The sequence below is a fragment of the Plectropomus leopardus genome, chromosome 12 (assembly GCF_026936395.1).
Source record: "Plectropomus leopardus strain MGB_pleo_1.0 chromosome 12, ASM2693639v1, whole genome shotgun sequence".
Lineage (NCBI taxonomy): Eukaryota > Metazoa > Chordata > Actinopteri > Perciformes > Serranidae > Plectropomus > Plectropomus leopardus.
The window spans coordinates 23,429,037-23,454,799 of NC_142187.1; the positions used below are offsets into that span (position 1 = coordinate 23,429,037).

Here is a 25,763-nt window from a genome sequence, read left to right on the forward strand (position 1 = left end):
GAGAGAGAGTGTGTGTGTTTGTGCTCCTCCAGCAGCACTCTGAGGACAGAGAAGGGACTCATTCAAACTGCCCCAGCCCTGATCTTGTGATTTTTTTTCTTTTCAATGTGAAAGAGTATTATTTAGAGCTCCCTAAAGCTTGGCTTGAACTCTTTGGGTCTTTTTAGCTTTTTAAACATCTTCCTCAATGAATTGTGTTTTGCAGTGGCTATAATTTGGGGTTCCTCGCTGCTGTGGGCTCTGGTGTACTGGAGACCTTTTTATAATGTGAAACATATGGGGCCATTCTTGTGGAATACTTGTACCCAGTAGTCTACAGAGAAAAGAAACCCTTTGTTGACTGATTGGACTCTTCAGACGGTGGATAAATGATGGAGACAATCAGAAGGCTTTTTTTGTGTCTTTGAGCTACAGCTGCTGCGTGGTATTTGCGACCCTGGGGCGATGCTTCTCAGGCAGCCATTGTTGATGACATGTACAAGCGTCCTTACATCACAACAGCTACAGCCCTCTCTTCACCTGAATATCAGCCCCTCCCTTGCTTGGAAATCACACACCTGCGTTTACACCCTCCTGCGCACCTTTCTTCCATGCAACATAAACCATGCAGGTTGTTCAGAACATTTTGCAGGGTAAACTCTTTCAAGATTGGCTTTAATTACAGACCCAGCGAGACAGGAGAAACATTTTTGAACTGGCAATTACAGCTTTTGTCGGTGGTTCTATTTTGAGGTCAGAGTCGTATGAACAATATCTTGCCCCGCAAGGCGAATAGAAATGTGTAAGAAGCCCAAAGTGTCAGGCGGTAATTACAAAGGGCTGGCAGGGCGACAGATGAATGGAGATCCTGATAGTGAGGTTTGGACAGGTGGATTGGTTGGCACAGGGTTGGGGTTTTGTGTACTGTAAGCAGAACACTGTGATCTAACCCTGGGAGGAACAGCATGGGACGGAGCGCTGGGGCATTTCACTTTGTCACAGCAGTGCCACGGCCACTTGGCTGACATGTGTAAGCCATTAAAAGGAGAGAAGGAGACCTGGAGAAGGGAGGAGAATGGAGGCAATAAAGGGGAAAGAACGGCAAGAAAGAGAGATGGAGGGAATGAGGGAGAGTGGGAACATAGCCTAATCCATTTTGGAACGCATTCCACTATGACCTTGGGATAGAAAACGGTAATTAGGGAGTACTTTAGGAGCCTTAAGGGTGCACAGATTTGCCCAGGGCTGTCATTTTTATTCCCTTCAACATATCTTGTGAAAATGTGGCACAAATACACGTTAGAGTTCCAGGGTTGCTAAATAAACTTGCTAAAAATACCCAGCTTCCCCCTCCTGTGGCTTTTTTTTCAATAGTTCTCATGGTTTTGTTTATTTCAGTTCTTCAGCAGTGAATGGGTGTCAAAGCCACAGCGTAAACATATAGAGCCCCCAACAGGAAAAGGCCAGAACAAACTGTGGCCTTGTCCCTCTCCGGGCCCTTCAACCAGCCTGTTATGTCACTGTGGACATGTTATCCCGCAGTATGAGGCGAGCGCTCGTGCCAAGTATGAATACAAGGCGTTTTGGAACAGTGGAGCTGATGGTATCAGGGTTATTAGGTGGCTATTAGATGTGAATGCTAAATACCAGCTGGAGGCTGTAGCCAGAGGACAACTGCAAGAAACAAATCTGTTCAGGTTGTGCAACTTCTGTCATATGATGGAGTGGTCAAAAGGCATGAATATTTCTTTTCATGTGCATAGAAAGAAAGCTAACAGGAAAAAAAATAGCTACTTTAAAGGAACAGTATGTAAGATTTAGAGTGATGAGGATTGAAAATTGCAACCAGCTGAAACTTCTCCCAGTTAGAATTCCTTCATCCATCCAAAGGTGAGACAGGCTGCTCAACCAGCACCTGCTAATGTGTACTCAGGTTTTTTTCTCAAGTATCTTAAGATTCAGATGTTCAGGATGTTTTTACCACCGCAGAGGTCTCTTCCTCTCCAAAACAAATAGATTTCAACTGGTAAATACACTGAATAAAGCAGTTTCATGTTTAAAAATCAGTGTTTTTCTGATGTTACTCATTGCAGAGGGGCAGCTGTCTACAATGGCTGATGCGAAATGGCAAATGGTCGTATCTAGAGCCAGTGTTTGGTTCGTTTGTTTTTCCGTAGAATCATGGCGGGGCAATATGGCGATCTGCTAAACATGGTGACATAAATGGCTCATTAAAGTAATGAAAACACGATTCTTATTTTCAGGTGATTGTACAGGAAAGGAAAATATCAGATTCATTGAACATGATTCACGAACTCCCGGAAAGGATTCTTGCAGTGTTCATTGTTACGGAGGTTTTTACTGGAGATATCTACAGAGGCCTCCTCCTCTCCAAAACAAACAGACCTGGTGATTTAAACCATTAAAAATCAGTGTTTCTCCAGTGCTGCTTGGTTCATCACAGAGGGTTGGCTCACTATGTTGACTACTGCAAAAGCGTAAAAGGCACGATTTAGAGCCAGTATCTGGGCTGTGCATTTTGGGTTACAGTAGAAAACATGATGGTGCAACATGACAAACTCCATGGACGAGGACCTGCTGGCTACGTAGGTGGAAACGTCTCTTTCTTAGGTAACAATAACACAACGATTCTTATTTTCAGATGACTATATCCTAAAGAAAATACACTTAATATATTACTGGCATTTCTCCTAATGAATTCCCCTAAATCCTACACGCTGGGCCTTTAAAGACATGCATAATGAATTTAAAGGTAACTGACAATAAAATCAGGTAAATAAAGAGAAATAAAGGTTAGCCAAATAAAAAGAATAAAGAGGTTAGCCAACTGACATAAAACCCACAAAGAAGCACAAAAGAAGCCAAAAATTGAATTACAGAATAAATCAGCTTGCAGCATTTCTCATGAATCATTCATGTGCATCGCTGCGCTCTGGGCTACAGTAGAGACGTGGCGGTGCAACATGGTGTAGGCTACACTGCGGAGGACCCGCTGCCTATGTCGATAAAAACCGGCTCATTCTAAGGTAACAAAAACATGATAATTCTTAATTTCAGGAGATTATACACTAAAGAAAACATACTTATTGTTATATTCCATATCTGCCAAAAGACCCCCCTCCAAAACCCTATACAATGAACCTTCAAAGTAAAAAAAGAAAAAAAAGAAAACATTTCCATTCAGCAGACCTCCCGCAGGCATCCAGACTTCCTGAAGCATTTATGGCACTTTAGGTGTTACTCACGTTTGCAGACAAACAGCTTAGCAGATCATTAATCTGTCCAGAGTCTCCTAAAAGAGACAGCAGTGTAATGTATGTGTAACTGCTTTTTCCATCGACACAAAACAGAGCCAGCTCCTACATGCAGCACTGGATGAGCTTTATCACCCCACCTTGAATTTAAACTCTAACTCAGCAGCACCGCAGTCTGTAGCAGAGAATGATCGCGTTGAGTTGGGGTATGGTGCTCTTTTTTCGTTTTTTATTTATCATACCAATGAGGGATATCATTGCTCCCATTTTTCATTTTAGACACATAATTTCAGTTTAATGGAGCTATAAAAATATTTAAGCTGTCACAAAATGGAGGCCGCTGCCACCACATTTCAATCATAAACTAGAAGCCGGAGACAACAGAAGCAATTCAGTTTGATTTCGGAGTGTGAATGGGTGGGTGGGTGGGTGGGTGGGGATGCCTTGATTGCTTTCATATGTGTGCCCGGATAATGTTCGTGGATATTTTTAGTTTTCTTAAAGTGACTAAAGACACTTTGTATCTCTTACTAATTTGCAACATATCCATTTAAATATGGATTAGTCAATTAGGTACATTTTGTTTCTTGTCTGAAAAAACTGACGATATGTAATGAAGTACTTTACTTAAGTTCAAAGTGCAGTGTTTTCTTTTAATGCCACTTTATACTTTTACTTCACTACATTTTATAGGGAAATATTGTACTTTTAACTTCACAACATTTATCAAACAGTGTTAATTACTTTTGAAATTTAGATTTTTGCATAAAAAAACATTTGAAGAGTTTATGAAGTATGTTTTGTTTCAAATGAAATTTCCCAAAAGTTCACACAAGTACACCACCTTAGTCAATAAATAAAATATCTGAATGATAGAAAATTAATTTGCAACAGATATAATAAAGTCTCTCTATTATTCTTATTCTTATTCTTATTTTATCTTTTTTGGTTTTACAGTTCTTTGTTTTGGGGGTGTTTTTTTTCCTTTTTAGATTTTTCTGCATTGGTTACTTATTCTTTTAATAGTTTAAGTACCTTTTTCGGATTATCCTATTTTTACTTCAATAACATTTTAAATGTAGGACTTTTACTTGTATTTTCACAGTGTGGTATTATTGCTAGCTAAGGAACTTCATAGTTCTTCTTCCAATGAATAAAACTCGACTAAGGTTTAGTTGTTGCAGCTTCTCTAATAAAGGACTTAAGGCTTATAGTAACCTGTGATGAGGACTTGTCATTTTTTTTGACATTTAAAAAAAATGACCTTGTCTTTTAAGGACCTCCCTTAACTTAAACTTGCTTTTTCTTTCCTTGTTTAAGACTCTCTCCTCTTTATTTCCTCCTCTAGTGGTTTGCACAAATATGTAAAAGCAATCTGCAGGACGATGGCCACACTGAAATCACTAATGGAAAACACAGTCGGGGAGCATGTACATGTAGCAACCAGCCTAATCAAATACAAACAAACTTTAGCGTAAATGGATTTGGTTGCTGTGGCTCAACCCCAGGCTCGGGAGAGTCTTTATTATTTGTGACAGACCAGCATGCAAAGTTTTTGCCAACTGTTGTGAACCACAGTGGACTCAAAAATGAAAACAACTATGAGGTCACATGAAGAGGCCATGATTTAACCCACAGACTCTGACTAACTGATGTCTGGATTTTCAGACGGTTCTCTTCTCAGTTTATGTCCTATTACATGATGTCGGCTTCTTTCATCTCGTGGTTCACCTGCTTGTACGAAATGGAAGATTCCATTCCAGGTGACGGGTGTGGCTCCTGAAATAGAAACAGGCTTCATCCCAGCACCTTAAAATGCCTTCCTGCTCTATTTTCCCTGCATTTCTTTTACGCACAAATGGAATGTGTGATTAATTTATTTTCAGCGTTGCTTGGGTAATTGAACGAAAGGCATTTGGAGCCGGTCCCAAGTGATGGTCATGCGTGTGTGAACGTGGCTGACAGCACCCATGCAGCCTAGTCAAGCTTTTACCTGCAGGGGTTGGTGCTGGGGGAGACAGACACACCCTAATCCCCCAACATCCTGACCTCAGTAAACCTGTCGCAGCATGTTCGCATTAGACCTGGCAACCCATTTTTTTTTCGAATCTCTCGGCCAAGCCCGCTCCTCTACCAGCCTTGCTCTCCCAGTGCCATGGGTGGGCTCAGGATTTGAGTTCCTTGGCACTGCTTATTCTGCCTTTGTGAGCTAATGCTGTGCCTCAAACCAGGAACAAAAGCAGTCAGTGCAAATTAAAGACCAATCATCTTTAGTGCGTGCTGGGGCAAGTCGCTCATGTTAGCTTGAATGATGAGTGGGAGATGTGAGAGGTCTAGTAGAAAAACGATGTTTGGTACTGCAGCGATGCGCATGAATGATTCATGAGAAATGCTGAATGTTGATTTATTGTATAATGTGATTTTTGGCTACTTTTTTGCATCTTAAAGGGTTTTATATGAGTTGGTTGAAACCTGTCTTAGAAAAACCTGCCAATATATAATGTAATAAGTATCTTTTCTTTGGAGTATTATCACCTAAAAATGGTCGTGTTTTTGTTACCTCAGAATGAGCCACTTAACCACATAGGAAGCTGGTTTTGTCCACAGAGTCTGCCATGTTCCTCCGCTAAGCACAGACAAACCAAAGAATGGCTCCAGATTTGGGGTCCACATCTTATAGGCCAGGCCCATTGTTTGGGTCGATATTTGGCATTTTGCCGATTATCAGTAGGCATTTTATTTTAAGGAGCACTGATAAAATTAGTTAATTAAAAAATGCAAAATAAGTGTCAGCCTGGTAGGAAATTTTACTTTGTAAAACCTCAGGAAGCCATTTTTAATTATTATTATTATTTTTTCTAAAAATTTCACTTGATTTTATCAAAAAAGTTGCTGGGAACTTGCTATATATGATGTTGAAAGTCTCAGTTTTGATTAAACATTTGCCAAAGGCATTAAACAAGGTTTTAATCGGTATTGGTATCGGCCCTGAAAAATTAATAATAATAGTTCGACCCCACTCAACATGGGGCCTTTTATGTTTCCTCGGCATTCACAACAGTAGGCTAAGTAGGCAGCGAACCACACAGAGTAGGAAAAACACTGATTTTTAATGTGATACCATTTGTTTTGGGGTTTTTTTTAGTATTTTTACCAGTTTAAATCACCAGTTATGTTTGTTTTGGAGTGGAAGAGACCTCTGTGAATAAATTCTGCGGTGAAAACTTCCTGAACGTCTCATCAGAGAAAAAAGGTGAGCGCACATTAGCATGTGCTAAGTTAGCGGCCAGCCTGCGACAAAAAAGTGAAGGGGAAACTTTGATTTGTGATGAGAAACTGCTCCATTCAGTATTTTTACCACTTTTAACCACCTGGTCCGTCTGTCATGGAGAAAAGGAGACCTCTGCGGATCAACACCCGGTGAGAGCCTCCTGAACAATAACACTGAAGGAATCCTAACTGGGAGTTAACGCGGCACAGTTCAGCTGGTTTTAATCTGCAGTCCTCACCGCTAGAGGCCGCCAAATCTAACATACTTCTTGTTGGGCTATCAACCTTATTAACTCTCTTGAAAAAAGTTAGATAAGAACGTTGATATCACTCTCATGTCTGTCCGTTAAATTTGAAGCCATCATGAACAGGTAGTTAGCTTAGTGTAGCATAAAAAAGTGGGGCGAGGTTAGCTTAGCTTAGCATAAAAAGTTGGACCAGGGTAAAACAGCTAGCTCTGTCCAAAGATAATAAATTGTTAAGAAAACAGGCCACAGGCAGTAACAGTAACTTAATTTTATTTCAGACTAACATTAAGTGGTATCAGTGTTTTCATCTCTCTGCAAGAAAGCAAGTATTTCCCAAAATGTCAAAAATGTCAAGAATTTTGTTAAAACGGGTCTTTTTACACTAAATTAATTAACGTTTTCAACACTCGGGGTCGCATGGAGGTTAAGTGTTGGTTTGATATCCTTCCCAGCTCTAGTTAGCACAGTACTTTGACACTTCTAATACTTCACTAAGCCTTCTTTCCATGCCTCTGCCCTGGAGATACACAGAGCCTAAGTACTGGACGACCTGTTCATTAATTTCCCATTAGTCAACAGTTTTTCCTCTGAGTCTCAGGGGAAATAGACTAACCCGCCATGAGTTCCAACAATCCCCCGAGGACCTCTTCCCCCCACTGCTCCCACCACCTCCACCAACACACACACACAATCACAAACCCAGCCCCGTTTCCCCGAGTGATGACCTCTTCACACACATGGCCTCTTTCATTCCGCTCTGAGGGTTGGTTTAAGCCGTGGCTGCACTGTCCCTGGTTTATGGCTCCCTCCCTGGCCCCCTTCAAAGTGTTGGGCTGTAGCCTGCAGTCATGGTAGACTTAATTGACGGACGCATTCTTGACTGTGGATCATTTATTCACAACAAACAAGTGGGGTCATTCAAGAAGGATGATGATATCTTTGGCAGCTTTAGGAAAGTGTTTCTGTCTGTGAGGGAGTGTGTTTGTGTAAAATCTGAAACATGTATAAACTTCTATTGATCAGTTATCTCTTACAAATGCAATACCTTAGTATAGATCAGTTCTTCTTCAAGTCATAGACATACGGCCTAATTCAGGCTCACTTCAAAGGTCAGATTTGGTTTTGTTTGCTTTATTGACAACAAATCAATACATCTATTAGAGATGTCCTGAAAAGCCTTCCAGCTTTTGAGAGAGAGATCAGTCGATGCAGCTAAAATAATTTTGCAGATTTGTGACACACTTCAAGCCTGTCGCATCTGGTCAGACTTTCCCATTTTCAGTAGTACTGGACTACTAATGACTGACGTTAGATGAGAGTGAGTTGGGGTCCAAATGCTGATTATGATGTTGATTACCTTGATAGTGATCTAAGCTTTGAAGCTGTAAGCACTCAGATCATCCCTGATATTTATAGACACACAATAAGTATAGATAAAAAGAGAAAGGTAATAGAAAAATAAAAGAGTATATAAATAAAAATAACTATCAGAAAACATGAAAGAGGGCTAGGTGATATGGAAAAATGGCATGGTATATATATGTATATGTATAAAGATTTTTTTTTTTACCAAATACCTAAAAAAAACAATATTGCAACAATATTGTAGAATGGACTATTGGTGCTGTTACAAAATATTTACATAATGATTTTTTTTTTCTATCACTTATTTTTTATTGTGTAATGAGCCTTTTGATATATAATAATCACTTATGTGAATATAAAGGCTAAGTAGGTAAAGGCCAATAGCAATACAACTTGAAGAGTCTGGCATGTTCAGAAAAGTTACTTCACTTAACTGTAATGCTGCCTTTAAAAACAGGAAAAGACAACACTTATAACATTACAATATCCAGAATCTAAGACAATATCTAGTCTCATATATCAATATAATATCAACATACTGCTCAGCCCCAATATGAAATATACAAGAGCAAGCAATTCAGTTGAGTTTTTTATAGCCCAATATAACAAACCCAAATCTGCCTCAGATGCTTTACAACATACGACATCGTCTGTCCTTGGACCCTGACAGCGGATAAGGAGCCCCCCCTCCTAAAAAACTCTTTAACAGGGATTAAACAGTTAATCTCAAAACTACAAGCCAAGCAGTACACACATACAGTACCCACAGTGTTGTATTGTCACAAGTGAAGTGACATAGTTGTGTGATTGGTAGCCTTAAAGTATTGTACTTTATATGATACATCCACTATAACTTTGTACACCAAAATAATATATTATATGATCAAGTAATGATACTTTTACTTTACTATACTCTATATAAAATATAGACATATATCATACATAATGTAATAAAACAGTAACATATAGTATAGTAAAGCAATAAAGCATACAATATACAATATAATGCAGTAAAGTATGACTATAGCATAATATGGCATACAGAATAAATATAATATATAATACAATGTAATACATTTTCAATATATTTTGCAATAAACTAGTTAAACAATATGTAAGATTTTCAGATTCAGATACAGACAACATTATAAATTGCTCCAGGGGCAATTTGTTTGAACAACTTGCTTTGTACACATACAGCAACATTTAGACAGATAAATAGATAAGTATTATTATAAGTATATAAATATTAAAGAAAGAATGAAAATATGGCACAGAATTCAGCAGAATAAAGGAATCTATAAATAGAATACAAAAACAATAAAAAAATAAAATATACAAAGAATTTAAGAGGCGAATCGCAGAGATAATAAAAGTTTTGGAGTGGCAGTTAGTCTCACAGGCAGGTAAAATGTAACGATGTCCTGAGGGCGACAGAGAAAGTTCACCTGCAAGAACGTGTCCAGAGGAAGCTAAAATGTCTGTTGCTTTCTGGCGGATCTTTTGATTGCAAAAAGTGTCCCTGTGTGTCACTCCTGTGATGTTAGAGCAGATTTTAACAATGCTGCTTAGACTGTCTCTGTCTTTTAATGTGAGGCTGTTTTGTCCGGAATAAAAAATAGATAAAAATGAGGAAAATTCCAGCAATAGTAAACTTCTTTATTCCATAAAATGTCAGGAGATCGTCAAAAACGTTTTAATTTCCTAGAACCTAAAATGACCACCTAAATTAACTTGCTTCACCCGACCAGCAGTCAACAAAAATTTGGCAAGTTCACTCAGTAGAAAAAAATGATTACTTTGTTTATTGGTTCATCCACTAATATTGGCAGCGCTGGTGATGGTCACAGACAGCACTTTGTTATTCTGCGGCTGACAGCCGGCTCAGAGCATACAGAGATGACTAGATAAGAAAATAAGGGATGTGTCTGTGGATGCGGTGGGGTGAGACAGGCTCTCTCCAGACCACCGCTGCAGGAAGTGCATGGCCATGAGGTCACAGGGACACGCCATCACTCAGGGATTTACAGCAACTGGTTCTAACCGGAATTCTTTGAAAGTTTTTTTTTGTCTTTGTCTTTGTTGCTCGGACTGACATTGGGAACTAGATTGCTGGTGTTCAATCTTTTGATACCACAGCTCTGTATCTCCTTTTGGAGTAGAGATGAGTAGCAATCATGTCAAAAGCCCTTGATATATTGCCTCGTTTCATCCAGTACAGTGTTTGTGACTCACGCTGTTGACCGTTTCTGTGTAAACAAGACACCCTCTGTCATACAATCTGGAATTGAGGTCAATCTCTAAAGATATCTGCGGCAAACTTGGACACAATGACTAAAGTGGAGGACTTTGACCATCAAATATTGACTCGAGCAAAGTCACCAGCTTTAAATGGGAATGCTGTGAGGTTATTGAGCCACCTCTGTCTCTGCTTTTCACCAGGAAGTCCCAAGAATCAGGATGGAGGAGGGATATGAACTCGACCTGACGTACATCACAGAGCGCATCATCGCGGTGTCCTTCCCCCGGGGGTGCACAGAGGAGATCTACTCTCACAACCTGAAGGATGTCACGCGAATGCTCAAGTCCAAGCATGCAGATAATTACCTGGTCAGTGGTCGTATGTGGGCTGCTCGCTGTCTAACCTTAAAATGAGCTGAGGTGTCAAAGTGCAAACTGTATTGATGTCAGCGCTGACAGGCTTTTCATGGGATATTGACATGAGAGAGATGATCTCAGTTTGTCTTTCACTAATGTAAGAATCTGTAAGAGAAAACATTTAAAGTCATGAGCTTTGTTGTGTGTTCTCTTTAGATTATCAACCTTTCAGAGAAAAGACATGATCTCACAAAAATGAACCCTAAGGTAAGTTCACTGTGTCATTAATAAAATAAGCTTAGAAGTTAATAAATCTTAGCATAATGAACACAGATGGAATTCATATTAACTGAAAAAATAGACCTCTGTTCATTCTCTTTGAAACGATATAATATTAATTGGTAACGCATATTTTTATAGAGTGTTTATGTGTGTGATTACAGTGAGTAATGTGTTTTCAGACTCTAGATACAGGCTGGCCGGACATGCATGCTCCACCTCTGGATAAGATCTGCACCATCTGTAAGGCCATGGAGAGCTGGCTTAATGCTGACGCCCTTCATGTGGCGGTTATACACTGCAGGGTGAGCATCTACGGATTGTGTCATATCAGCTGTGTCTCAGTTTTGCTTAAATAATTTAGCAAATACTCCAGATTTAACTACATTTTAATTATTTGTCATTCTGCATTTCTGAAATTCTTTTTTATTTTGTTGAAACCCATGAAAACTTCAGTTCAGTTTGTATAAGCACACATTCTCAAAAGGGCTTTGGTTTCTCCAGATATCCTTTACTGCAGTAGAACAAAGCATATTTTTCATAATTTTAACCATCATAAAATGGATGGTTGCAACAAACATATTTTGCACAGCAAAATATAGAAAAAAATTAATTTAGCAAATGAACAATAAAACCAGTGCGTTAAAGCAAAATATGTAAATTGAGGAGTAAAATGCATTTTTTCATGTTAATGTCTAAAAATATGCAAAAATACACTCACTTTAAATGTTTTAAACTCCATTAAACCGTATTAAATTCAGGATTTCAAAATGTATCTCCCCTTATAAAGTCTTGAGTCTCATGACTTGAAGTCGACTCAGACTTGAGTCACAAATTTGATGACTTTAGACTTGATTTGACAAAATCAAAAAGGAGTTACAACTCATGTCCATACTCTCCATTTATTCTCTGCATAATTTTCTACAGCGTATAAAATACAAACACCATTCCAATCATGCCTTTTTTCAGACTTTAAAAAGTGGAGGGATCCAATCAGGCCTTGTTAAAAAAAAAAGCACCCCATGTATTACACTCCTGGATAAAGATTTTTGTCACGTAAAATAAACAGTGATGTTCAAACCTGACAGAAAATAGTGTGTTTATGTATGGTCCGGTCATTCACAATAGGAAAAATTACTGAGAAAAAAGTATTTGGTGCCTTTTAAATCGACTCAAGTGCTGCCTGTGTACTGAACCATCTCCTGTCCTCTCTTGTCTCTTCAGGGCGGCAAGGGTCGAATCGGTGTCGTCATCTCATCCTTTGTGCATTTCACTGACGTATCAGCCAGGTAACCACCGCTTTGTGTCACATTCCCCATGTTAGGTTACGATAAATGTTTGCTCTGAAGTCAGGATTGATCATAATACGAGTGCACCCACTCGCAGCTGGCAGCGAACAATGTCAACAACAACCCACATCAGTTCGTGAAGACTCATTTCGTAGACCACAAGAAAGTCATCGCCTAACCAAGGCTGATTTATTTACCTGCTTTAATTTGAGTCAAGGTGATTCAGAGAGTGAGTCAAAGAAAAGCCCCCTCGTTCACATTCAAAGGAAAACCACAAAGTTTAAGCCATGAATCACCCCATATTGAGTTGCATGAATCAACTTCGAAACACGTTAGTTACGGTAATAGCTTCTGGCCACAGTATCAAATTCAAGAAATCTATTCAACGTGAGGAAAACTGATTCTGATTTTCAAATCATTGTCATTATCTACGCCCCAGAGTAAAGAGATGCGGGAACATTAGGAGAGTCGGGCTGGTGTTATGCCACTATGTAGCTCCTTTCTGCACACAGCAGTCATTGTGGCACGAGCACTCATCAGCCTTCGATTTAGCCTCCGCCGTGCAAAGCGTTTGCGTCCCGCTGAGGAAAATGGGGTCGGTAAGGCAAATGTGAAAGACAAAAAGAGGTAGAGGAAGAGATAGAAAACAATAAGGTAGATTTACAATGGAACAGATTCATGTGGGGGAGCAGAGGGAGAGGGCCGGCGAGAGAGAAACAGAGCTGCGGTGAAAAGGCTCCGGAGCCTGTTGGTTTTAGGTCTGTCTGAATAGCAGAGCTGTGCACACACTCTGGCCTCTCTCTGTCCTCCTCTCCCCCTCCGTGTTTACTTAAGGCTGGCATTCTCTTCCTCTCTGCTGGAATCCCCTGTCTCTCCGCTTACTTTCACCCGTGTCCATTATGCATGTGTATGCATGTGTGTGTGTTGTCCTAATTTAAGTTAGGGTTAACACCATTCAATTATAGAGGAGCAGAGTGTAATCTCTCTCTTGAGTCATAATTACCTAAAGTGTTTAATGGGTCTCACTGTCTCCCTCAAAGTGCTGATCAGGCGTTGGACCGCTTTGCGATGAGGAAATACTACGATGATAAGGTCTCAGCTCTGATGACACCTTCGCAGAAACGGTAAGACCCAAAACTTGAACACGCCCTTCTGTTTGGCAACATGCGTCTGTCCGTGTGTTGTTTGACTGGTGCTGTGTTGACCTACATCCAAACACATTCATGTCCCAGACCCACCTGATTCAATACTAAACTTTATATGTCTTCCTGCTGCTGTTTGTCTATTTTATCCACGGAAAAGCCTGTAAATGTGTTTGATTGTGATATGAATGGGAAACGGTCTCTTGGTGTAATCTTAACCCAGTGAATCACCATTGCTCACAGTGACCGCTCTTACGCAGAACTGGTTTCTCTGATTTGTTTTGTTCCAGTTCCTCCGATTTGTTTTGTCCCCAAGTTTTTTTGATGTAAACATTTAGCAATTCAGTTCAATTCATTTTAATTCAATTCAGTTCAGTTCAGTTCAGTTCAATTCAGTTCAATTTAATTCAATGCCGTTTAATTCCGTTAAGTTCGATTCAAGTCGTTTACGTTTAATATAGTTTGGTTTAATTCAGTTTTTGTCACTTCAGTTTATTTCGGTTCAACAAATGGAGCATTAAATGTGGAACATAAAAGGAAAACAGCAAAAATTAAAAACACAATCAACAACAGTACAGTAACAAAGACTGTAAACAACAACAGCAAAGACATCGAATTGGCGGAGTGAAATGAGTAAAAAAGTGCGAATAGTGAAGTATGCAAAGTTCAACAATAAGAGGTGGACAATTAAACAGACCGCACTTACGAGCTGCTAGTCGCTGCCATTACTTATAATACTATGCCAGCAATTACAACATGGACAGAGAAGCCCACATTAGTATAGATGATATGAAATTTCTCAATGCCACTACGGATTTGATACCTGAGTTTCGGTACCAAAACCAAGATAAAACTTTTTGCAATGAGGAATATGAACACTTTAATGATAGAAGCCAAACTTCCCAAATGTTAAATGTTGTCTAAAAGGCATTGACATTAACATTTTTGGAAATATGCTTATTTCCTTAGCTACCGCTAGATAAGACAGATGGATGCCACTCTCATGTCTGAACATTAAATTTGAAGCTACAGCCAGCAGCTGCTTAGCTTATCTTGGCATAAAGAGGGGAAACAACAAGCTGCTTGAATATGAAGCTAACCAGCTGCTGCCCAAACTTCATATTAAACGGAAAGTCAAGAAGTGGTATTGATCTTGTCATTTAACTCTTGGGCACACATGAGTTTTTTTCCAAAATGTTGAACTTTTGTTAAAGGTCAAGTTTAGTGGCAGCCAGTGCGGAGGTTGCATCCAAATGAAACTTCTCCTCAGTACCAAGTATGCAGCAGACTTACAGTGTCTAACGCAAAACACAAATGGCCCCATCTAAAGTCAGTGTTTGGTTTGTCTGTTCTGGGCCAATGCAGAAAAACGTGGCAGACTTTCTAGGGTAACAAAATAACAATAATTCTTTGTTTCAGGTGATTAGAAACAAATATCTTTGTTTTTTTATCTTTTTTTATGAAAGGCTTGAGTTACAAATAAGAAGCTCTGGTTTGAGAGATGTGAGATTAGCCAGGCAGGAAGGGAAAAACATCATCAAGTTGCATTATGGAAAGTGTAGGTGTAGTGTTTGTGGAGTTTGACCTACAGTAGAGATTAAAATCTCAGCCCAGCAGTCTTTTTGGTTTGGAGTATGTTTTCAACACAAGCAGTTGTCTAAGAACTTTGCTTTTGTAAAATATAGTCTAAAAGTTATTATCAGTAAATATGTGATTGAAAAAGTAAACAAGACTACTTCACGTGTTCCACACTGTAAAAACCACATGTAAAACGCTTGGATGTTTAGGAGGTTTTTTTTGTTCGTGAGAATACTTTAATACTACAATTATCCTACAGGTTATTTACGTCCACATCTGTGCTTTCATGTCAGGTACGTTTGGATCCTCAACAGTCTTCTCAGTGGATCCATGAAGATCAACGCCTCACCCTTGTTCCTGCACTGCGTCATCCTTCACGGGATCCCGAACTTCGACGCCACAGGAGGTTAAACTCATATTGTTTACCACTACACACAGCTGCACCTCCCAATGAAAAAACAGTCGCTGCCACCATGACGGCATAAAAGAACCCAGACACAACCACATCAGAGCCGGAGCAGTAAACACGATGGAGACTTATCTATACTTTATATTTTTTCCAACACACATGCATGTTCAGACAGATAAAGGCCTTACATATACACTTCTTTAAGGGTCTCCAGTAATCCCACGGGAATTCACACCCATATTTGCATGCAAATTGCTGTTTTCACCAATTCCACTGAAACAACAGAGGTCTTCGTCACATCACAGAGCTGAAATCCCTTTCTCACAACAACAGCTTATCACACTTGCTGTGAACAAAACAATCTGAAAAGCTACGCACGAATATCTCTAGCAGGCTACTTAAGGTCATGGTATCATAGCACTATTATTTATCTGAGAATTTCTCCTTTTTCTCTTTAGTATGTCGTCCATACATCAAGGTTTACCAGGGAATGCAAGCTGTGTATTCATCTGGAATCTAGTAAGTCGCTCCCACATGTGGTGCAGTAATTTGTTTACTTCAAAGAATTTTGTGATACATCAAAGCAACTCCCTGTTTTAATGTTAATTTTAATTCTGAGTTAAAGCTTTCTGTAAATAACTGGGATTGCTTCAAAACTCTGGCTCACTTTGACTTCTCTGTTGTTTTTGTTCCAGTCACATCGGTCCAGGCCACAGAGACCGTGTATGCATCACCCTGGAGCCTGCCCAGCTTCTAAAAGGAGACATCATGGTAGGAAAATACCCCAAACAGGGTTATGGTTAGAAGGGTACCAAGATGTCTTCTAAGAGTGTTTGAAATTAGTATTGATTGTAGTAATCGCAATATTTTCTTTTGCAGATTAAATGCTATCACAAGGGTGACGTAACATCAGAGCGTGAAGTTATTTTCCGGCTGCAGTTCCACACGGGAGCAGTGCAGGGCTACAACCTGATGTTTGAAAAAGAGGACATGGAGACTGCCAACAAAGGTGAAAAAAAAGAAGACAGGTCTGAACGTGCCGCCGCTAGTTTATGGCGGCGACTCTGCTCCGCGCAGAATCTGCAGGGCTCAGTCTGGACTTCATTTTGGCTTGGCACTTTAAGACACCAATAATCTTGTTTTCCCAAACATGTAACTGAGAGAATCCTGTTCAGAGATAACGCTGTTCATCCTTTCACTTCTGAATGTCCGCTTTAATGGCATTCCTGTGTGCTCACATTCCAGATCCCAGATTTGCAGATTATGGTAAAGTGGAGCTGGTGTTCTCAGAGGGACCAGAGAAGATCCCAGGTAGAGCCCTGACTCTTAATTTTCTTTTTCAGAAGTTGCTTCAGTCAGAGGTAGTTGGAAAAGCAGACAGAGCTTTCTCCATTTTCCCATCCATGTTGTCCTGTGCTCCGTTCCTCCCCCTCTGCCCCCTGGTGAGAATGGATGTGGAATGCTGCAGAGGGGAAATGTAGTGTGAAGTGTGTGCTGACAGAGAGGTAAAGAAGCACAGCATGTGCTGCCCCAGAGCCCCACAAGAGTGAAAGTATTGCTGCACTTCCTTTGCACGGTACAGCACTGCTCTTCTCAACTGGAATCGCTCTTTTTTTGGTCTTTCATTGGCAGAGGATGTTGATAGTACCTTGTTCTTCTTCGGGTATCACCTCTGTTGAGGTTCCAAGCGAGCTGAATGATTTTTGGCAGTGCTGCACAAACACGCCATTTTTGAAATAGCAAAGCTGCCATCAATAACAACCTAATTTTTCTATTCACTTGCCACAGATTTTTAAAAAAATTTAGCTTGCAAAGTTACCTATGCTGTGCTGTACAGTTGATGAAGAGCAGACATTGTTGCCAGTAAAAGGATTCAGCTAGTGTTATGTTAAGGATGATGTCACGATATTTGCACTCTGTTGTGGCGATAACAATATAATATGATTTCAGCAGAACAGAATAGAATAGAAATACTTTAGGGAAATTGTTTCATTTTAGCAGCAAATAAGAGAGCAGCAGCTGAATAAGATATTTGTTAAAAAGGCAAAATAATGCAAATATATATAAAGGAAGGCACTTAACATAGAATAAAATAGAACAATTAAATAACAACAATAATAATAATAACCATATGGAAAATATGTACAGAGAACAAAAAACCCAAAACATTTAAAAAAAGCAGTAAAAAATAAGTGTGTAAAAAGTGAAGATGGGTGTGCAAACCCATCTTCAGAAATTGAGAGCAGTTGGGAAATTCACTTGTTTGCTTTCTTGCCTAAAGTTAGAAATTTTGATAGCATATTTTCATGTTTGTGCAGTAATAATGATGCAACAGCCAGGAGACTGTTAGCTTTACTTAACATAAAGACTGGAGGCAGGAAGAAACAGCTAGCCTTGCTTTGTCCAAATGTAAAAAGAAATCACCATCTCTAAAGCTCTCTAATATACACAATATAAATGTTTTTTTTTTTTTTTTCAAAAAACCAGAATGTAAAAATTACCAGTTTTTTGTTTACGTTTGGGTAGATACAGGCTAGCTGTTCTCCCTTTTTATACTCTTTGTGCTAAGCTAAGCTAACTCCCTGCTGGCAATAACATAATATTTAGCGTACTGACTGACCAGTGGTTTAGTTTTCTTTACTTTAGTTAACTTTAGTTGTTTATTTTACAGGGACCATACACAACACAGCTGTTGTGCCAGAGTTGGTTAAATAGCTAATTTGCATCTACAGTCCCTGGGCAGGAAAATATTTAGAGACAGCACAGTACAATATAAACAATGCAACTATTTACAAACAGAACCGTTTTGTAAATGTACATACAGTACATCATATCATGTAAAACATCATACAAAATATACATCATATTGTCTCTAAAAACTGTTGATTCTATACAAAATGTTTCAGTTTTGAACTTCTGATATTACCCCCAGCAAGAAAGCAAATAAGCGTTTTTCCCAAAATGTTAAACTAGACTAGACTCTTATCCCTTGAAAATACTGTAAACACTGATTTATTTATTTAGTCTTTTGTTAAAGTAGTAAGATAATCAGGACTGGGTGATAATAACAAATATTACTTAATGCTACAATGTGTTGTTAAAAAAAAACAAACACAGACACAGTACCTACAACAGTGTTATTTTTGGTTCCAGGTGCAGACAGGTGGCAAAATGGGGCGGATGTCATTGTGGACTACAACACAGCAGATCCTCTAATCCGCTGGGACTCCTACCAGAACATCTGTGACGGTGAAGGTACTGTTTCTACTACGCTGCATTAGTCACTACATGACTCACAAGACTTTACGACAATGTCAAGATCTGCCGAATGAATAAGCGAAAACACCAGTGGCTGTTTTATGAATGGAAAAAGCATAGGGTGTTATTTAAACATCAAATGGAGTTTCCCCCTTTCCTCTCTGTTACTCTCCTCGATGTGATCTCTCTGTTTCACAAACACACACACTAGCTCTCTTTCTCTCCCCGGGATTCAGCGCAGTGTGACAGGTCCCGCGCTTCATGTTATTAAGAGACTGCGGTGTGTGATGGCATTAACATGCACACACAGTCACTACTAACTTGGTTTATGTTGCAAGCATTTCTAACATTAATCATGAGTGAGACTTAAAGGGATAGTTGGGATTTCTTTGAAGTGGGGTTGTATGAGGTACTTATCCATAGTCAGTGTGTTATACACAGTAGATGTCAGTCGGCACGCTCCCAGTTTGGAGAAGCATGCTGGAGTCTGACACGGAGGATTAGCAATGTACTGCTGTGGATGGGGGTCGGCAACAAAACAGTAATTTTAGCTTGCTGAACACAGGAGCTGCAGGTCTACTGCTGCTTCAATCAGTTTGTTAGTTTTGTTATTGTGTGACTTTGATGAATCCGAACTAACCTTTTTATACATCAAAGTCACACAATAACACAAATTAAATAACTTTTTGAGGCAGTGGTAGACCTGCAGCTCCTGCCTGTTTAGAGGTGTTAAATAACTGTCTTTCTCAATGTAGTCTTGCTTTGAAGAAAGCGATATAACAGCCTAATTTTCCCTTAAAAAATCCCTGTATAACATTAGGGTGATGCAGTAAAATATTCCAAGTATAGCGTGCACTTAAAATGATGTTGATTTTTCGTAGGGTGGACTTTTTTTTTAGGTGGCTATAACTGGGGGTGTGCTGACCGACATATACTGTATGTAATACACTGTCTATAGATAACTAACTCAAACAACCCCACATCAAAAAATCCCTTTAAAACCAAGGCAGGCCCAGTGAAAACAAGACTTTTATTGTGGAGAGGGAAGGAAAAGGAAGCTTAAATGTACCTTTAGGTTGCAGTATGACAAGCATGTCAAGCAGTGGTGCTTCTATTTGCAGGATAGGGAGGAGTGCTGTTGTATGAAGGGAATGCTGGGTTCAGAGGAAGAGCAATTAGTTCTCAAGAGATTTCTATTTTGTTGTTTCATCAAATGAATAGGCATGCTTTAACCATCCCACACACACACACCTACACACACACACATATACATATATACATATGTACATATACACACTCTCACTTGGGACTGCACAGACACACAGAGACTCACACTCAGAGCCACCCTGTCGGGGCGTCCCGTCCTAGCTGCGGTTGTTGCTCTCCACTCAACCACAGAATTCACAACAACCTCCCAGAATAGAGCGACGTGGTGGTAGCATTAAAACACAGATCCACCCTTTCCCAGGATTCATTGAGTGTTTTTATAAGCTAAGTTCAGCTTGATGAAAATGAGCTGGCTTTTTTTATTTTTATTTAAAATACCCCAACACGTCCATATATACTTTAATGCGCACCTCTGAGAATGCAATAAAGGAGCAGAACGTTCAAATTTAAGAATTCATCAAAGCAAAGCAAAGACATTAACAAAGGGGCTTTTTTTTTTCTCTTTCCTTGATTCGGAAGCATTCATGTGGGATATTTACAGCCTTGTTTTCTCATGTAAACACTACATCTGAGACGGGAGCTTTGTTGGAATTCTACATCTACTTACCAGCAGCGCTGCGGCAGGCCCAGTCTGACTCTGAGAGGCTGTCACTCAGGAGTTGGTCAGGAGGAGGAAGCCTGAAAAAACGTTTGCCACTGTAGTGCTAAGGTTGTGAGAAGAAAACCCTCATTTACTTCAATGGCTTTTCGTCTATCACTGGTGAGACTGTGTGCTTATCTCCACGTGTGAATGAAGAGTTGAATTTTAAAAGATTGTTTTTCCAGAAAGGTTGTTTACTTAAGTCAACTGTCAAAGTAGGTTGTTGTCTTTGTGGAGTTTGGCTCACAGCAGAAATTAGAATCGGACAGTGCATGTTGAAATAAGAACTGAAAATGAACTGTAATTCCTCATAAAAAGCTATATTTTTTGCCTACTTCTAGAAGTATGTAGCCATGCAGATAGATTGAGATATTTGTTGCCAAAAACAAACACATAAATTCATTTAATAATTTAAAGTGGGTAAAATGAATGAAGCCGACACGTTTCAGCCACAAAGCCATCATCATAGCCATCCTTTGTAGCTGGAATGGGCCAGATTCAGCTCAGTCGCCTTTATTTTGTTTTTTAAATGATTTTAAATGGTCAAACTTGCAGTAAAGTTGCAGTGATTGGACAAAAATACAAGAACAAGCAGACTTCACAGAGATTTCTGAATTTGCTTTAAATGTTTCAATTGCACCATTCCAAAATCCTGGAGGGACTTCCTATAATCTATAATCCAATATCCAACATTATGGGAAAATTGATTATATTTTTGTGTTGATAACATGTAACACTGTATTTTCTTGCAAATACCATATAAAAAAGAGTAATCGTAGTAGAGGCAGGTAGGTGCTGGACCACTAAAACATAGAAATAAACAACATGAATAACACTCAAGTGCAATTTATTAACACAGAACAATTTCTTTAGACTTAGCTTAATGTATAAAAATGCCATTTTCAAATACATATGCTCCGGTCACATTACTGTCATGTGATGATTGTGGTGAAATGCAAAAAAAAAAAAAAAAAACTACAGCCCACGTCACACTACGTACTTTTCTTGAAAATATCAAATCAGTTAGTTACAAAGAAGTATACAAGCTGCAAAATAGAGAGAAAACAACAAGTCTATGGAATAACCAGAGTAACTGAGATGATTTTTTCTGCAAAGATTTTTTTAAATTTGGGTTTTGAATCTTTAGTCATCTTTATAATATTGATGTAGAGGTGCAGTTCTCCAAGATAGATATCTCAAAACTGTCTGCATGGTAAGATACCACTATGGGTCTGTGCAAAACACAGTTAAACCCTGCCATAATGGAGTTTATCCTCCATACATTTTCTATATGTACAGTTCGTCCTGTACAAATTGTACGCAGGATTTTATGAGATATATTTCCCTGAGGGCTGTCGTCTACACATCGGAGGCCCATGTAGAAGCTCTGGGCGGAAGAAAACGAGGATGATGATCATCATTATGCTTTCGACTCACGGTTTTGGCATTCAGGAGGTGCGGGATGGTAGTAACTGAGAAGGAATGGGAAGGGTTGGGTAATTGCATATCCATACACAACCAGACCTCCTCCTGCAATACGACAGCAGCTTGAGGAACAGTTCTGGTTTCGCTGCTCTCTGCACTGTAATTGGTGGATTATTCAGGGACTGACCATACCACAACAGCCGACATGATGAATGCTCCATATAAACGTTTTGACTCGTTTTCTAAGCTAAGAACATACTTGGTTAACCATTCATGGGTTTGTTAACGCAAGATAGGTGAAACAATTTTTACGTTGAACCCCGTAATTGAGTTAAGGGCACATCTGTTTCTCGCCGATATTGTGCACAAGGACGGCAGGCGTGCAATTTCATGACACACCAGAGTGAGAGAAAAACAACTCAGCTGCTGCTTTTCAGAGCTCCAAGTACAAGGCAAGGATTGCTTTAATTAAAAAGTGTCTTTTTACAGAGTGAAAAAGTCTGGAGCTGCAGGAATGTTGTTTTCTTTCTCTGATCCTCTCTAGGCCGCCCTCTCTTTTTCTTTCTTTCTTTCTTTCCCTCTTTTTTCCCCTCCTCTCGCTCCCCCAGTGGGGTAGTCCCCTAATGCAGGGCAAGAGGTCGGGTTACTGCTTTCTTCCAGCCCGCCTCTGCACTGAAGCCCCGCCTCACTTGTTTACATTCCTCTGTCCTTATTTGGAGATCTCAAGGTCCCCCCTTGTGTGGAGTGCAAACACTCTCACCTTCTGAGCAGAGAAAGAAAGCAGGGGCCAACTTATTCATTTTCTTGATTTGACCCTGACTGTTCTGTGCTGCTTAAAAGCCATGTCTGCTCTCGTGCGTCTGCGTCGCCTCTCCTCTACAAGTGTTGCTTTACTGGAGACTGGGATTGTGTTGTGTGCTTACCTGGTAGTGGCATCAAAGGTAGGAGGACTTTTTTTCTTGAGATGAGATGGGTGATGATGATTGGGGTGACAGAGCAAGAGAGAAAGATTTATCCAGTTGAGAAAGAGGGGAAACATCTGTCTTAAAACCTTCTTGCACCTTGCTTTAAGGAATGTTACAAGAGGGATTTGTTGTAATACTGACCTCCATGGAGGCCTCAGTGGAGGCCACTCAAGGCCGGATGCAGGTTCAACTAGTGTGTTTGTGTGAGCACGAGGGGGGGGGGTCTATACATACAGGAGCGTTTGTAGAGGAGGAGGAGGGGGAGCTTTTATCATGCGTGTCTGGTATTCAAATCCTCCAGTCATGGTTTGACTGAAAGGCAAGTACTTAAGGCGGCAGATTGAAGCGTAGGAGTCGTGTTCCTGCTTTCTTTTGTTGAGGACAGAGTGACAGGGAAAGTTTCTTGGCAAAGCCGCTTACACGCACTCCTTCTCCGACCCTCATTTCGCGTGAGTCCAGCTTGATTTTTCCTTGTTTGCTTTTGTGGATTTGACTCTTGCCTTGCAAAAAAAAAAAAAAAAGACTTGTGTGACTTTTCGTTCACTTCTCAGGATTAAGGAGGTTGTTTAGACATATGCTGGGGTCAGGGGGCAGGCGAGAGGGGAGTTGGGTGGCTTAATCACAGCGGGGTGAGGAATGCAGGGGTCAGACTCAAAAGATCCATGGCTGTCTGACTCTTGTAGTGGCATACAGGAGGCTTAACATCTATTATATAACCTGAGCATGAGGAACACCTTTGTCTAAGGTGCACGCTGCATACTGAAGCACCTTGGCCGTTCACCTTGTGGCCCGGTGGGAGTTGTAATGGCGAGATGAGAGGAATATTTGCTTAAAATGAACTAGAATATCAAAAAGACGGATTCTTCTCTGACACATCTAATTAGGAGATCTTTTTAACATGATGATTCACATATTTTCTTTCATTGTGTTTATCATCTAGTTCTTTGTAGTCTGTATTGTCTGGAATGTTGTCTTTGTCAGGTGAGGTGTGATTGTGTGAGTTTTCCATAACAGATCCTGAATGATGAAGGTCGACGTGACTGTACACGTTAACCGGATCTTGTTTTGTCTGTGGTTTTGTGCCGTTTGTGTCCGTCTGCTGTCTCTATGTGTCTCTGTGTGCCCATACCGGCTGACCGTATGAAGCGCTGCATCTCTTCTATTTTGCAGCGCCACGCTCTCAAGGCCTAACCCAGGACAAAGCGGCTAACAAGAGGAGCCCCGGCGGGGGAGACGCGACGCTGGGCAGAGGGGCCCGCACGACCTCCGCCACTTCCAGCCCTGACCACAGCGACCACGCCCTCTCTGTCAGCAGTGACTCGGGCCTGTCTAGCACTTCTCTGTGGGCGGACCGACCAACACCTGTTCCTGTCACCTCCACTGCCACCATCAGGCCTAACCAGGGCCCCAGCCAGCAGGAAAAGGTCCAACTGAAGCGCCTATTAAGTGGCTTTGGTCTTGAGGACCCCTCATTGGGGGAGATGGGTGATCAGGGCACCAGACTGGGCATCCAGCAGGTAGTCCCAGCGCAAGTGCACATCAACGGAGACCCCAGACCCCGAGAAAGGGAAACGGACATCCTGGACGATGAGGTCATAACAGGTCATGATCTGCACAGTGTGGACAGCTTAGGGACCTTGTCCTCCTCCTGCCACAAGAGCAGCCAGAACTCCCTGCTGTCAGATGGTTTCGGGAGTCCTGGAGCAGAGGAGCATCAAAGCCAGCACCACCTCCACCACCCTGCACCCCCTGCTATGGAGGAGTATGAGAGAGGCTATGCTGAGGCTAGAAGGAGCTGCATGAACTCCAGGAGCAATTCCGTGGCCTCCGCTAATCCCAGCAGTGCTCCCGTGCCCAAGCAGCACGTTTACAGACAGGGAAGCTACTCCACGCAGTCCTGGGTTCGCCAGCAGCAGATGGTTGCCGCACAACAGTTTATCTACATGCCCGAGGATGGAAACGACACAGAAAGATACCCAGGGAGCAAGCAAGGGGGCAGTCCACCCAAAGCAGGTATGCCCACTGAACCACAGGGCCCTACCAGGGACATGATGAAAGATGCTCTGGGGAACACGGCGCCATACAAGGAACAGGCGACGATAAACAATAACAACAACAACAAACGTGACGAGGAGTTCAAATCTCTCACAATGGACATCGACAACTCCATCGACCAGCTCAACCAGCTGATCATGGATCTGGATCCCTCATTTGTGCCGGTATCGAGCCAAGGGAGCATCAAGAGGAACGGTGGGACGCACGTGAACGGCTCAGTCTCCAAATGCTCGAACGGCATCAATCTCAGATTCAACGATAATAACGCAGCAAGCCTGAAAAACACACAGCAGACAGGTAAGACAGTCAGACAGTCTGGGTGTGGTGGTGATGATGTGGTGTGGTCTGGATATGTCGAGAAATGTGTGAAAGCAGAGAAGTTGTGCTAGAAATAAATTGGCAAATATATGAAACAACTTTGATGAATCTAAGTAGAATATTTCAAAACAGAGTCTCTCCAACAGCTTTTCTTCCCCCTTCACTATAGAGTTTACTTAACAAAGCACACCTCCTCTCCCTCTCCCACCTGGCGTGTTTTAGTGGCAGAAATAGCAGGGTTGTTGCCAGGTTTTCAGATGTTTTCAGTATGAATCTGAGGGAAGAGCGCTGTCCAGACTTGCCTGTGTAGCTATCTGACTAGAGGATCAGTGCGGTACATGAGGAGAGGGAGAACAGCTGTCATCGACCTCTGTGAACATCGCCGTCTCCCAGTGTTTGATTATAGAGATTGCACACTGAGGAATACAGATATTTACCAAATCAAAGTCCTTAAAAGTGTGTTTCCCTCAGAACTTCCCACAGACTGACTGCTTATTGTTGTG

The 25,763-nt window shown here is 40.7% G+C and overlaps 1 protein-coding gene across 2 annotated transcripts in view; it reads left to right on the forward strand.

The window, feature by feature from the left end:
• The window catches only part of LOC121951415 (tensin-3-like), a 44,992-nt gene that overhangs the window by 588 nt on the left and 18,641 nt on the right, over nt 1-25,763 (forward strand). Inside the window, exons 2-13 of one of the 2 annotated variants that reach the window (XM_042497733.2) lie at nt 10,580-10,747; nt 10,952-11,002; nt 11,197-11,319; nt 12,239-12,303; nt 13,344-13,427; nt 15,317-15,429; nt 15,891-15,951; nt 16,128-16,203; nt 16,312-16,441; nt 16,678-16,743; nt 18,586-18,687; nt 24,058-25,239. In XM_042497733.2, coding sequence (XP_042353667.1) covers nt 10,598-10,747; nt 10,952-11,002; nt 11,197-11,319; nt 12,239-12,303; nt 13,344-13,427; nt 15,317-15,429; nt 15,891-15,951; nt 16,128-16,203; nt 16,312-16,441; nt 16,678-16,743; nt 18,586-18,687; nt 24,058-25,239 — 2,203 coding nt within the window. In that variant the 5' untranslated portion in view covers nt 10,580-10,597. The remainder of the gene's footprint in view (nt 1-10,579; nt 10,748-10,951; nt 11,003-11,196; nt 11,320-12,238; nt 12,304-13,343; nt 13,428-15,316; nt 15,430-15,890; nt 15,952-16,127; nt 16,204-16,311; nt 16,442-16,677; nt 16,744-18,585; nt 18,688-24,057; nt 25,240-25,763) is intronic. The other variant, XM_042497735.2, reaches the window with a different exon arrangement.